The sequence below is a fragment of the Ictalurus punctatus genome, chromosome 7 (assembly GCF_001660625.3).
Source record: "Ictalurus punctatus breed USDA103 chromosome 7, Coco_2.0, whole genome shotgun sequence".
Taxonomy (NCBI): domain Eukaryota; kingdom Metazoa; phylum Chordata; class Actinopteri; order Siluriformes; family Ictaluridae; genus Ictalurus; species Ictalurus punctatus.
In genome coordinates this window covers 4,509,564-4,521,569 of record NC_030422.2, presented here as the reverse complement: position 1 = coordinate 4,521,569, position 12,006 = coordinate 4,509,564, and the positions used below count along the sequence as shown (strand labels likewise).

The window sequence follows — 12,006 nt, the reverse complement described above, 5'->3', positions numbered from 1 at the left end:
ATCACTCGCACCTGGGCCAAGCTGTGCTTCACGCGGTCGTCCTCCTTCTGCTGCCGTCCAAACTTCCCCTCCCGGTTCACCTGGTAAAAAGACAGAAGACAGAGGGTTAGTGTGTTGGGGGGCCTTACCTTCCATGGCGGCGCCTCCGTCGTCCTGGGCCAGGTAGGCCTGCCGGGCCCGGGTCCTCTTTGTGCGTCGCCGCGGCCTGCCTGACTCAATCGCCGGCCTATCGGGAATCCTGGCCAGTCCCTTCCAAGGAGCAGGGGCAATGGAAGCTCGGGGATCAGGCACACCTGGAGGGGCCAGACGCTGGCTTTACCCCGGATCTGGACCTCGGCTGCTGGCACTTCCCGGGTGTCCCCATGGATGCAGGTTACGGTGAGAAACCCCTCCCCCGGGCAAAGTCCTTTGGGTAGAATGGATGGTCGGGGTGTGGCCATCCGGCGGCTGCCATAAATGGAGGGCACACCCCGCTAACGCTATGCTCCATGTAATGTTATGTGTTAACGATGCTAACACATTGCAGTGTTATAAACTATCCTAATGGGCCACCATGCATCTCCATTCAGCCCGTGTCCTGTCAGCTAAATGTAGCCTAATGTCTCTAATAATTATTCAAATGTTCATGCTTTTAATAAATCTTTTTGGCCTGCCAGCATATCAGTGAATTTAAACGAATGCTTGCATTCGGAGTACAAGGGTGTGTGTGTGTGTGTGCGCGCGTTTAGAAGTGCACCTTAGCACTTGTGGCCTCCACTGTTTCATTGGTCATTGTCAGACCGTGATTGATCACTAAAATACTCTCTCTCTCTCTCTCTCTCTCTCTCTCGCTCTCGCTCTCTCTCTGCCCATATGAGCCAGAGGAGGATGTCCTCCAGGAGAGTAAAAAAATTTTTTTTATTTATTTATTTTAATTATACCACACCGTGGTATTGACTTTGGTATCGTGTACTTTTGGTGGTATATAAGTACTGACTACTAGATTTTTGGTATCGCGACACGATAGAAGTTAAAAGAAAAAACTCCTACAAAAATGTGATCAAATCTTAATCAGATTTTGCTGATCTTGGCCATTCCAAAACATTAACATTCTTCTTTTCTTTTTCTTTTTACATTCTTTGGTAGAACGAATTGTGTGCTTAGGGTCGCTGTCTTTCCGCATGACCCACTTTCTCTTGTGATTCAGGTCATGGACAAATGTCCTGACATTTTCTTTTAGGTTATGCTGGTATCACTCAGAATTCATTGTTCCATCAATGATGGCAAGCCATTCTGACTCAGATGCAGCAAAACAGGCCCAAACCATGATACTACCACCATTATCTTTCACAGAAGGGATAAGGTTCTTATCTTTTTGCCAATAGCCTTCTGGCTTGTCCACAAGATCTTTAACAAACTGCAGATAGGCAGCAATGTTATTTTTGGAGAGCACTGGTTTTGTCCTTGCAATCCTGCCATGCACACCCCTGTTGGTGTTCTCCTGATAGTGGACTCATGAACATTCACAGTAGCCAATGTGAGAGAGGCATTTAGTTGCTTAGAAGTTACCCTGGGTTCCTTTGTGATCTTGCAGACTATTACACATCTTGCTCTTGGAGTGATCTTTGTTTCCCAACCACTTCTGGGAGGGTAACAGTGGTCGTTAATGTCCTAAATTTGTACACAGTCTGTCTGTCTGTGGATTGGTGGAGTCTAAACATTTTAAAGATGGTTTTGTAAATTTTTTCTGAGGTCCTCAGAAATCTCTTTTGTTCATGCCATGATGCACTTCATCAGACATGTGTTTTGAAGAGCAGACTTTGATAGAGCCCTATTTTTATATATATATAATATGGCGAGCTGATTCACACCTGATTGTCCTCCCATTGATTGGAGGACAAAACACCTGACTCCAATTCCACCTTAAAAAGTAACTGCTAATCTTTTGCTACTCATAGATATGTAATTGGATAATTTTCCTAAATAAATTATATATTGTAGTATTTTGTCTCATTTTTTAAATTGGGTTCTCTATCTACTTTTAGGACTTGTGTGAAAATCTGATGATGTTTTAGGTCATGTTTATGCAGATATATAGACATTTCTAAAGGTTTAATAAACTTTCAAGCACCACTGTATATGATTGTTCCCAATTCCAATTACATTGTAAGTATTGTAACAAAAAAATTCACTGGGCTAAAAGTTTGCATTATGCATCACATCTTGTAAACCCTCATGCAGAATCCCAAGTTTCCTACCTGTAAATATGACTTCATTGTATGTTCTAGTGTTATATTTACCAGTTTCCAAGACTACTTGTATATAGCGATAGCCCTGCAAGTAGGGCTGCACAATTAATCAGATATCGATCACGATTACGATTTTGACTGCACACGATTAAATGAACATGATCGACTGCGATATTGACGTTTAAAGTTCGTCCTCTGCTCATAGAAAACTCTGCTGTTTTCTCCACTCAAATCAAACACTTCCTACACTTCCCATTCACATTGAGCGGCGCAGGGCTGATGTCATTTTGTAGTGCCAAAACCCGGAGATGGTGTTAGCATTTTAGCGCTCAAGCTGCCAGTTTCTCTGCGAGCTCCAGCGCTTGCGCGACTGAAAATCACGACACTAGTTAGTACGATGCTAAATGGCACTACAGAGGTTGTCGGGGACATTAAACCTCATCACACCAAACGGGGAAAAAACTTTGCAGATAAACTCAGGGCTCTACAGTGCAACCATTTCAATCATATTTGCGACTGAAGTACTTTGTGCGACTGTGAATAAATATTTATTCGCACCGGCGAGTGACCTGGTCGATGTTGTATAATACAATCAGAATAAAAACTACAGGAAGTCCAAAATGCATCTACACCGCGCAACAGTTACTTTCACACTGCTTTGCATCACCTCAGTCAACCGAACAAGTGTGGAAATTCTGCAGGAAGCCATTATGATGACGATTAACACTCAACATCATCTGCTTCTCTCACTTTCCCGATCTCACAACCGCCATCTTTTATTGATCACGCACTATGTTTCTAACGCCTGCTTGTGTGTTATATTCTGGCACGTTAACGCTACCATCTCTTTAAAAAACTAAACAAAACAAACAAAAATTCACTAAACTTCAACTGTGCTCCTAAATTTTTGTAGAAAAGAAATTGTCTTGCGTCTCTTCTCCTGTAAACACTGCATACGTCTGAATTGTTTTCATTTGGTTGCATATTGTTATAATTGATGCATATTTTCATTTGGTTGATGGCATTTTTGCTTATCCTATAATTAGCTTCTACGAGATGATGCACTTTAAGGATCAGTCTAATTTAATGCAAAGATTTGTACATTAGCAGGAGTGTAGCACAACATGGAGGTGAAAGCAGTGGTCTGTTTATTTAAATGTGAAAGTACAATAAAAATATGTTGTCCCTAAAATCAATGAATAATCTTGATAAATAATCAAGATCTCAATATTGATCAAATAATGGGGATTATCATTTTGGCCATAATCGTGCAGCCCTACCTGCAAGTTCACCTGAACTTTTTTTTCTAGTAGTTGACATTTGCATCGACAACCTGTTCAGTCATGTTGCTGTGGATATAGATTTCAACTTTTGTTTTTAATTTGACTTGTTGCTGTTTGCTAGACACCCCGGTTAAGAAAAAGAGGCTGGGGAAGAATCCTAATGTCGACACCAGCTTTCTTCCAGACTGGGAAAGAGAGGTAAAAGTTTTTGACTTTTGATGCACTTGCCTAGGCTAGACTGTATGGAATAGAAGAAACCTGCAACAATGAAAATACCATCACCTGCACCAGTGAACTGTTTAAATAAATAAATAAATAAATAAATAAATAAATAAATAAATAAATAAAAATAACAAAATGTGTTTGTTTAGAGGAAAAGTAGAATGTGTTTTTCAAAGTACAACCTGTATGATGTATCATGGGCTGTGTTCAGTTAGTCAGCCAAGTTATGCCTTCGCTAGCATTCTGCTAAGTGAATAACCTTGACCAGGACTTTGAGGGAGGCAATTTGATTCACATGGCAAGACAGCGCAGGCCTTTTCCTTTACCACATCCACACTGAGATTTGACAATCTCCACATTTTTATTGCTTTATTCCTTTTTATAGAATGTTATTTTTTTATTGTGTAGTATTTGCTATGAATTCCCATTATTCAGCATTGGGTTAAAATCAGAAATATGTTAATGTATCAGTATGTTAATCTATGGTGAGCTTATAATTCTGAAACGCTTAGCAAGGGTGCTTGGACCCTGCAGATTGCCACTTGCGGCTATATTGTTTGGTGTTTAAACGAGTTGTGTTGTTTGTTTTTGTGTCTTTTGTGTCCAAGAGGAGGAAAATCGCCTGAGGGAGGAGCTTAGACAGGAATGGGAGCGGAAGCAGGAGAAAATCAAAAGTAAGTGATATGAAAATAACAATTATTGTATGTATCTGAACATGAATGAAGCTGCTGTAATATGTAGGCTATTACGCTTATTTGTACTTGTAAAGGAATCTTAATTATTGGCATTATTTAATTTTTGTTTCACAGGAATCTCTATTTTGTGTTTTAATAAATCAAGATAGTTAAGTGTGTTTAAGCTAAGCAGTCGAATGCCATAAAGTCCATTATTACATCACCAGATAGGGAAAAGAATAATGCAAACAATGGTAGGAAAAAAGAAAATAGAATTTTCTTTGAATAACTGTGCCTATAGACATTAACCACGTTTCCATCAAAGTTTTTTGGGGTTTTTTTTGGTTATGAAAGCTTTAGTGCATTAAAATGTTTGCCAATATAGCTGATGGAAATGCAAATTATCAATAAAATTTCATAAAGGTCGACATAATCTTTTTTTCATTTAACTTTAGCACATAAACTCTACGTCGATACTTTAAAAGGTGGGGGGGGGGATTGTTAGGAAAATAGTTTCTGTTGAGAAAAAATGGCATTCGTTCAAAAAGTGTCACATGACCGAATTTATTCATCAGTCGGGGGAAGAATAGGGATGTTTGTGCCATCCAGCACACTGCAAACCTGTGACACAAGATACTCCACGGAATTACGGTATGCGATTTCATTGGCCTCCACCACATGCAGCAGCCTGATACAACGCCGCATTCATTTTTCTTTAATATCTGTACACACAGCATATACACATTGATGGAAAGTTTCCCCCACTACACTATACCCAGCGCAGGTCGGTGGTAGTTTAATGCCCAGACCAGCCCTATTTTTGTGGTGGAAGAACTTTGATAAATGAAGTGACAGTTCAGTTCTCACTATCCCGTTATATTTATTACAAAAATGCTTCAATTAGAACATGAAGCTACATAACCAATTACATACTGAGTGTTCTTTTCTGCTACAAAAAAGTCCAACTGTAACATTATGAAAAAAATTGTTTGCATACAAACTATGAAATATTTTAGTAAGAAATATTTTTTTGGCAGCTACCTCGAGCCACGGCATGTGACGACTGTTAGTTTATATCTCCATGGTATTGACCTGAGTACTCGAACGTGTGTGTGTGTGTGTGTGTGTGAGAGAGAGAGAGAGACCGAGAAAGAGAGAGAGAGACCGACAGAGAGAGAACTTCTTGAATCTTCATTTTTGACAGTGCTAATGGGAAGCATGTCTATGCAATGCAACTGCATTTGTGATGTCTTCTCGTTTATGTCATAAGGCATGGTGTACATAAGGCTGTCTCAGGATTGTCCAGTAGGATTTTGAAGTTTTTAAGTATTACGTCAATCACTGTTGTATTAGTGGCATGATAAGTGTGGACCAAAGGAATTCTCTCTATTCTAGCAGTAAACTGTTTAGAGGTCAATGCATCTGTTCTCTCAATAGTGTTAATAGGGGCCATGACAAGATCTGTGATTTTCTTGGAGAATAAAAAGTTGTATAAAAAAATAATAATTAAAAAAAGTGCCCACTTCCTTAATTTTCTGGCAAAAGTCTTCATTCTCACTGCAAATGAATTTAAGAATATTTAACTGTGAATAATTAATGGAACTTTTGATGTGCTCGAGACGTGAAGAATTCTACTTCAATTAGGAATTAGAGTCTGTCAGTTTGTAATGGTTAGTGGTTTTCAAAGTGAAATCTGTTATGTTATTCTTGAGCCAGGGTAAGCACGAACTCTGATAACTAGGGATGCAGCGAATGCTGGGCAACCAAAATTATTCGGCCGAAAATAGCAAAAAAAGCACTTCCAGTGTTCGGCCGAATAAGTAAAAAGGCCGAATAAATTTGACCAAACAATGACGTGTTTGATGACGTGACAAAATAGCCTAGCAACCAGAGTGAGACGCACGAATGTCACGACCTCGATGAGGGGGCGTGCGTGTGCACGAGTTACGTGCACGAGCTACGTGCTCTTCGGATGTTTACTGTGGACAGTAAACGTGCATGGACGTGTGTTTGTTTTGTTTCTGTTCATGAGTATTCTGTCACGTCGCGAGACGTAAAGGAGTAGAGTATGGAAGCAGGTAAAGACGTATTTATTTAAGGGCAGGCAGACAAATCCAAATCGTAATCCAAAAAACTTAGTCAAGACAGGCAAAGGGTCGGGCGATCGGCAAACAGGCATAAACGAGGCAAAGCAGGAATCAAAGTCGCGGTCACAGTAAACAGGTTCAAAACACAAAACAAGAAACATGTACTATTACTATGGACTGGGAGCGGAAAAACCAGCTAAATCACTAAATGAACTAATCTATAGTTTAAACTAACTAAATCTATCAAGGAACATAACATTAACAACGTATCTAACTCTACTATATCTGCTATGATACTGCGCGAGGTGTACAGGGATGCGAGCGGTATATATCCCCAATATAATCAGCCCTATAGAACCCAATAGAACCATTTTCTGCACTCTTGTCAATATACTTTTTAATTAACTTTTTAGTTGTAGTCTACAGAGTGTTCCATTCTTTCAGCAGTCCATTATAGGCCTAACATCGGCTATTCAAGGGGCTCAAAGATGACCACATCAAAATATTTTTATTTTACTCATTTATTTAAAGTTATATTGTGCCTTGTTGGTAGCCTATGCCTGCTGAAATGAAAAAAAATGTTCAGTGTTAAATAAATATTTTGAAATTGTAGCTTTTGTAATTGATTTTTTTCTTTGAAGAGCAAGACAAAATAATAAAAAGCACATTTTGACTATTTAATTCAGGCAATGGTAAAAAAAAAAAAAAGAAAAGGCAAAATAAATGGAAAAACGTGAAAAAACGTGTTCGGTATTTGGCCTTTGGCTTTCGGCCACGTTTTTAATTATATTCGGCTTCGGCCAAGAATTTTCATTTATTATTATTTCGGTGCGTCCCTACTGATAACCTCATGAGAATTTTGGTGGGTGGGTCCCTTGGGTCTCATGAAGAGATTCAAGACCAAGTAACTGGAAAGAGATCAGAAAAAGCAGTAGTTCACAATAGAAGGAGCAGGATCCATTCTTCTCCTGACTTCACCAGTAACTAGTATTTTTGACTTATATGTTCTGAGCATACACCTGAATAATAATCTACATTGGCCCCTTAACTCTGAGGCCCAAAAAGTGTCAGAACTCCACTATGCTGAGTAGGTGAAATAAAAACGAGTTGCTAACAGACTGAATAAACTTAACAAAAGGTACTTAAATTTGACTTTTTTCCTATTCAGGTGAAGAAATTGAGATCACTTTCAGTTACTGGGATGGAGCTGGACACCGGAAAACAGTCAAGGTACCCACAATGACAGCCTAATAACAGCAAAATATTATTCTTTTCTCCCATTAAACCTTAATTTGCTATTTATTGCATTGATATTAGAACAAACAGATTTTTCTTCCTATATGCATAATATTCTGGATATGATGATACATATAGTCCCCTTTGAAACTACTGGAACGGCAAAGGCAATTCTCCTGTTTTTACTATACTCTGAAGACATTTGTGTTTGAGATCAAAAGATGAATATGAGACGATAGATCAGAGGTTCAGCTTTCAGTTCCTGATATTTACATCTATATATGCTAAACAACCTAGAAAAGGGCACCTTTGGCAGACCACCCAGTTTTTTAGGTGAGCTAAAGTATTAGAATAGATGTCTCAAAGTAAATTAAAGTATATAACACTTATGGTACATTCAATATTATTTCGGCAGAAATTAGGAAACCGGAGGCAGGTCTGGACAACTCAAAAGGAGCTTTATTTTCTTTCATTTTCCAGCATATTTTATTCACACACTCAAACACACACACACACACACACACACACACACACACACACACACACACACACACACACACACACACACACACACACACACACTGCTTTGTGCTGGCTTCTCTCTCTCTCGGCTCTCGTTTCTCCCCTTTTTATCCTCACATCTCCTCACTGCAACACAACATTAATTAATAGAATTCCCCACAGGTGTGCATTCCTCACCACTCACCTTCTCTGGCTCTGCCCTCCATTCACAAACCAGCACTTGAGCACACCCCAACTTGCACAACTTAATATTTGGTTGCATGTCCCTTGCATGCAATAACTGCTCCAAGCCGGCAACCCACTGACATTGCTAAACTGTTATGCATTCTGCTGCTACCATCATGAGTCACATCATCAATAAAGATTAGTGAGCCTATTCCAGAAACAACCATGCATTCCCAAACCATGGCTGTGTCTGCAATCGCAACCATGGCATTACCTACTGCTCGGATATTGGTACAATACGTACGATTCTGTATAGTGATATTTTCCATTAGAATTTGCTGGTTTAATTCAGAATTAATTGTTTCATCAATGATGGCAAGTCAGGCTCAAACCATGATATTACCACTAGCATGTTTCACAAATGGGATATGGTTCTTATGCTAGAATGCAGTGTTTCCTTTCTCCAAACATAACCCTTCTCATTTAAACCAAAAAATATATTTTGGTCTTATTTATCCACAAAACATTTTTCAAGTAGCCTTCTGGCTTGTCCACATGAACTGCAGAGGGGCATCTGTGTTCTTTTTGGAGAGCAGTGGCTTTCTCCTTGGAATGCTGCCATGCACACCGTTAGCCAATGTTAATGTGCATAAAAGTTACCCTGGGCTCCTTTGTAACCTTGTGGACTATTACACGTCTTGCTCTTGGAGTGATCTTTGTTTCTCGACCATTCCTGGGAAAGGGTAACGATGGTCTTAAATTTCCTCCATCTGTCTGACTGTGGACTAGAGGACTCCAAACTCTTTAGAGATGGATTTGTAACCGTTTCCAGACTGATGAGCATCAACAATTCTTTATCTGAGGTCCTCAGAAATCTCCTTTCCATGATACAAGTGTAGTGAAGATCAGACTCTGATGGATTACTGTTCTATTAATAAAATACGGCCTTACTCGCACCTGATTGCATCACAAATGAAGAAAACAACAGTTGGTGATGTCAATGGGTTGGCCTTAATGCAAGTAAGGGATATTCAATCAAATATTAAGTGTTATTTCTTTAAGACTGTCTGTTCCTATACTTTTGCTCACCTCAAAATTGGCTACTCTAGAGGTCACTAAAGGTCGCAATGTTCTAAGTTGTTTAACAGAGCTAGATGTGGATATCAGGGAAATAAAAGCTGAAATTCTGATCTTTCGTGTTTATCTTTTGATCATGTTCAACTTTTTATCTCAAACCCAAATGTTGTCTGTGTATAGCAAAAAGAAAAGAATTGGCTATTTACATACTTCTGTGTTTGTGTGACTTCATACCTCTTACTCTAGATGAAGAAGGGCAATTCTATTGAGCAGTTTCTCCAAAGAGCCCTGGAGGTTCTGAGAAAAGACTTCAGAGAGTTAAGGCAAGAAGACTGATTGCTGATAAACTGAAAAAGAGCTTAAACAAGTCAGGAAGTGTGGCACATACAACAGACTTTGCAATAGTCCTCTTAAATTTTCCCACTTAAATGCAGGTGAACTCCAGGTCCAAGAGGGTTAAGGCAGTGCTGGAAAATAATGGTGGCCACACAAAATATTGACACTTTGGGCCCAATTTGGACGTTTGCACTTAGGGGTGTACTTACTTTTATTGCCAGCGGTTTAGACATTAATGTCTGTGTGTTGAGTTATTTTGAGAGAACAGCAAATTTACACCGTTACACAAGCTGTACACTCACTACTTTACATTGTAGCAAAGTGTCATTTCCTGAGTGTTATCACATGAAAAGATATCATCAAATATTTGCACAAACGTGAGGGGTGTACTCACTTTTGTGAGATACTGTGTGTATGTATATACAAAGGTTCACATACGTTTGCCACTCACATATGTAATATTGGATTATTTTCCTAGATAAATAAATCACCACATATAATATTTTTGTCTTATTTGTTTAATTGGATTCTCTTTATCTACTTTTAGGACTTCTGTGAAGATCTGATGTTTTAGTTCATATCTATGCAGAAATGTAGAAAATTCTATATTCACAAACTTTCAAGCACCACTGTATATAATCATAATAGTAATAGTAATAGTAATAATAATAATAATAATAATAATAATAATAATAATAATAATAATAATAATATTTTGCCCTATACATGGGAAAACTGTAATTGCCAGCAACAGCTTTGCAGCAAAGTTCTAATGTTGGGAATTAATAGTGTATATATTAATATATTTTCATTAGCAGTTTACGTTTTGTGTACATGTCTTTGTTTATGCTTATGAATACATTTTTGTTCATGTCTATACGTACAAAGTAAAAATTTGTTAAACAATACTATGTACATTCTGATTGAATTGTTTTGTGGATCTGTTAATTGATTTTGCATTGTTAAGTAATATCATTGTATTCGTGCCCCACAGGTCTGATAGAGTGGAGCAGCTCATGTACATTAAGGAGGACTTGATCATCCCCCATGTAAGAGCAGTCAAACACAGAATGAATCCCTAAAATAAGGCCTTAATTACACAGTGATGATGATTATGATAAAACCAATTATAAACATTATTAAGGAGGCTTTGAGCAGTGTTTTTAAAATGCTCGCTTTTTTCCTTTAACCACAGGTATCTGGTTTCTGAACACACTTTTAAATAACTTTCTGACATCACATGCTTTTTGTTTTTAATCATCCAACAATCCTTGGCCCCATCAGCTTGCTCACAAGGTTTTGTAAAGCTGCTTTGTGACAAAGTAAAGTACTTCTGACATTTGTTCCAATGGTTCAAAAATTCTATGAATGTAGCGGAGTTCTTTTTGTGCCTCCACCATTGAGTGGTAGAGGCATTATGTTTTAAGGCTGTTCATGCGTCTGTCCGTCCAACTGCCCGGGATTCTTATTACCGCAATATGTGGTTCAACAAGTGTGGAATGTTTGTAGGATTTATGTGGAATTTTTATCATTGGAACCAGCAGATGAACTAACTAGGTTTTGGAACAGATTCAAATGGTCTTGTAGTCAAAGAAAGGTCATATTTTTTTTTTTTCAGTAGCTTACATCATCTTCGAAAAGTGTGTGTGTATACATGTATGTATACAGAGTGTGTGTGTGTGTGTGTGTGTGTGTGTGTGTGTATATATATATATATATATATATATATATATATATATATATATATATATATATATATATATATATATATATATATATACACACACACACACACACACTTATACATATAAATATAAATTGTATACTGATAATTGTATAGTGAATCATAGGGTTGGCGGTTCGATTCTCGGCCCACATGACTCCACATGCCGAAGTGTCCTTGGGCAAGACACTGAACTGCAAATTCTTCCTGATGGCAAGTTAGCGCTTGCGTGTGAGTGTGTGTGGTGAATGAGACATGGTGTAAACCGCTTTGGAACCGCTAAGGTTTAAAAAAGCGCTACATAAGTGCAGACGACTTACCATTTCTCCAATATCCTTCTGGCTTGTCCATGTGATCTTTAGAAAACTGCAGACAGGCAGCAGTGTTCTTTTTGGAGAGAAGTGGCTTTCTCCTTGCAACCCTGCCATTCACACCATTGTTGTTCAGTGTTCT

General features: G+C 38.4%; 1 protein-coding gene across 1 annotated transcript; it reads left to right on the top strand.

Annotated features, from left to right (window-relative positions):
- The first annotated feature begins 2,214 nt into the window (after positions 1–2,214).
- On the top strand, positions 2,215–11,040 carry LOC128633005 (protein FAM50A-like). The gene is made up of 7 exons (XM_053681458.1): positions 2,215–2,239; positions 3,633–3,715; positions 4,347–4,407; positions 7,663–7,724; positions 9,741–9,817; positions 10,825–10,879; positions 11,026–11,040. The coding sequence occupies exons 1-7, from the start codon at positions 2,215–2,217 to the stop codon at positions 11,038–11,040; spliced, it is 378 nt and encodes a 125-aa protein (XP_053537433.1).
- Positions 11,041–12,006: the final 966 nt, after the last annotated feature.